The sequence below is a fragment of the Protomyctophum bolini genome (assembly GCF_963924005.1).
Source record: "Protomyctophum bolini genome assembly, chromosome: 5".
NCBI lineage: Eukaryota > Metazoa > Chordata > Actinopteri > Myctophiformes > Myctophidae > Protomyctophum > Protomyctophum bolini.
In genome coordinates this window covers 30221001-30223500 of record NC_137866.1, presented here as the reverse complement: position 1 = coordinate 30223500, position 2500 = coordinate 30221001, and the positions used below count along the sequence as shown (strand labels likewise).

Here is a 2500-nt window from a genome sequence, read left to right as displayed (position 1 = left end):
GAGCGAAGGGATCGGTAATAGATGGTGGCGATCCACAAGATGGAGTGAGCAGCTATTACCTTGATGAAAAAAAGAAAGGCAGGCGAAGGGGGATGGGGTGGGGGGGGGGGAAAGGCTCTTGATTTATGGATGATTCATTATTTACTGACCATTCAGACCCCCCCCCCCTCCCCCCCCATGCACTCATATACTGTGTACCATGGCCCATCCCCCTCCTCTGCTTCATACACCCCCCCCCCCCCCCCCCCCGAAACATGCTTATATATGCATCCTGAGAGGGAAAAAAAGAAAAAAGCTCAATAAAAAATGCGCAAATTTGATTGATTCTAATAGCAGACTGACAGGGACCCCAGCTGGGGCACTTAAGCGAGCCTACTGGTGTGCCTGCGTGCATGCGTGTCCTCGTGTGTGTGTGTGTGTGTGTGTGTGTGTGTGTGTGTGTGTGTCTGTGCGTGCGTGTGTGCGTGCGTGCGTGTCTGTCTGTACATGCACACATGTAGACACACAATACATGTGTGAATGTGTCCTTGTGCATTTGTTACAATGGTGTGTGTGTGTGTGTGTGTGTGTGTGTGTGTGTGTGTGTGTGTGTGTGTGTGTGTGTGTGCGTGTGCGTATTGTGTCCCTTCCTTTACAGTTAATAAAAGAGTGTGTGGCACATGCTTGAGTGGTACTACCCCCCGCCTCACCGCTCCTCCTCCTCCTCCTCCTCCTCCTCCTCCTCCTCCTCCTCCTCCTCCTCCTCTTCCTCTTCCTCCCTGTCTCCACTTTTTCATCACCCCTTTCCACCTTTTTCCCTCCCCCCTCCTGACAAGCGCCACTTCGAAAAAATGACAGCTCTCTCTCTCTCTCTCTCTCTTTCTCTACCCCCCTCTCTCCCTCTCTCCCTCCCTCTCTCCCTCTATCCCTCTATCCCTCTCTCTCTCTCTCTCTCCCTCATAGAGAATGAGTTTCGGGGGAGCTGGTGAACCAGCGGTGGACGCGAGGAGGAGGAGGAGGAGGAGGAGGAGGAGGCGAGAGGACCAGCAGCCGCTGTCGCCGCCACGCCTCCCAGAGACTGCAGAGCCGTCGACCAATCAGGGTGAGAGAGAGAGTCGCGTGCGTGTGGATTGGACGCATTGGATTGGACAGAATGCTTACATACATACATACATACATACATACATACATATCGTTGCTGTCCGGAGGAAACCTCATAACTCAATTTTTGAGGTTTTTGATTTCATTCCATAAAACAGTGTTATGAACACCCTTTACGTCTGTGCGTCGTTTCGAAAATATTGAACCAGTGGAAAGTAGTACAAAACCTCTTAACTGCATTGGACCCTCAACCTCCTTCTCATGCAAGTAATTGACAATATCTAAAGTCACAACACCAACTTTGATGACACCAACTTTGATGAGGCAGTATCGCATCATTTAAAATATATAAGGTTTTATTAATTTCCTTAAAAACGTATATTTTTCATTTCCTGAAAAATGAACATTTTGGAGTTTTGAGATTTCCTCCGGACAGCAGAGATATGAAAACTCTTACAGTGGACACTCACAGTATAACCGCTGGTAGTATATGTGGATTAAAGTGATTTTGCATTCCATACAAGTCACAGCGCGTCTTCTGTGCGAAGCATGCTGCACAGCGAAAATAGCAGATCTACAAGCTCACAACACAGAGTTCAACCTATAATCGGTATTCCAGGCCACATATATAAAGACCTCCATGTAAGTTGTGTGAAGTCCACAAGATGGTCACGCATTTCAACAGGTCACCAATTTCTACACTCCATGCTGGAGTGAGTGAGTGTGAGTGAGTGAGTGGCCGAGATTTGGGGTATTGGAATTTGGCCAGAGAAAACGGTGGCTTTCTCTACTCCTATCACCCCTCCCCTCTCTCTCTCTCTCTCTCTCTCTCTCTCTCTCTCTACCTCTCTCTGTCTCCCCTCTTCTCTGCTGCCTCTGTACTAACCTCGCCTCACCAGCCTGGTCTCTGTTCCAAAAGTGCCGTGTGAACCAAACGGGCTGGCCTGGAACGGATGATATCGTTACGTCATGTTGTAGTATTGTTTTGTAGTCATCAGAATGATATCGTTACGTCATGTTGTAGTATTGTTTTGTAGTCATCAGGATGATATCGTTACGTCATGTTGTAGTATTGTTTTGTAGTCATCAGGATGATATCGTTACGTCATGTTGTAGTATTGTTTTGTAGTCATCAGGATGATATCCTTACGTCATGTTGTAGTATTGTTTTGTAGTCATCAGGATGATATCGTTACGTCATGTTGTAGTATTGTTTTGTAGTCATCAGGATGATATCGTTACGTCATGTTGTAGTATTGTTTTGTAGTCATCAGGATGATATCGTTACGTCATGTTGTAGTATTGTTTTGTAGTCATCAGGATGATATCGTTACGTCATGTTGTAGTATTGTTTTGTAGTCATCAGGCAGGAACAATCAATGGACTTCCTTTTCCCTCAAACCGAAGTTTCTCAATAAAA

At 46.4% G+C, this 2500-nt stretch overlaps 1 protein-coding gene across 1 annotated transcript in view; it reads left to right on the top strand.

The window, feature by feature from the left end:
• The window catches only part of LOC308315049 (uncharacterized protein), a gene marked incomplete at both ends in the record, with an annotated part of 177666 nt that overhangs the window by 114270 nt on the left and 60896 nt on the right, over positions 1 to 2500 (top strand). The window contains 2 exon segments of the mRNA XM_080762872.1: positions 943 to 951; positions 954 to 1081. Coding sequence (XP_080618998.1) covers positions 943 to 951; positions 954 to 1081 — 137 coding nt within the window.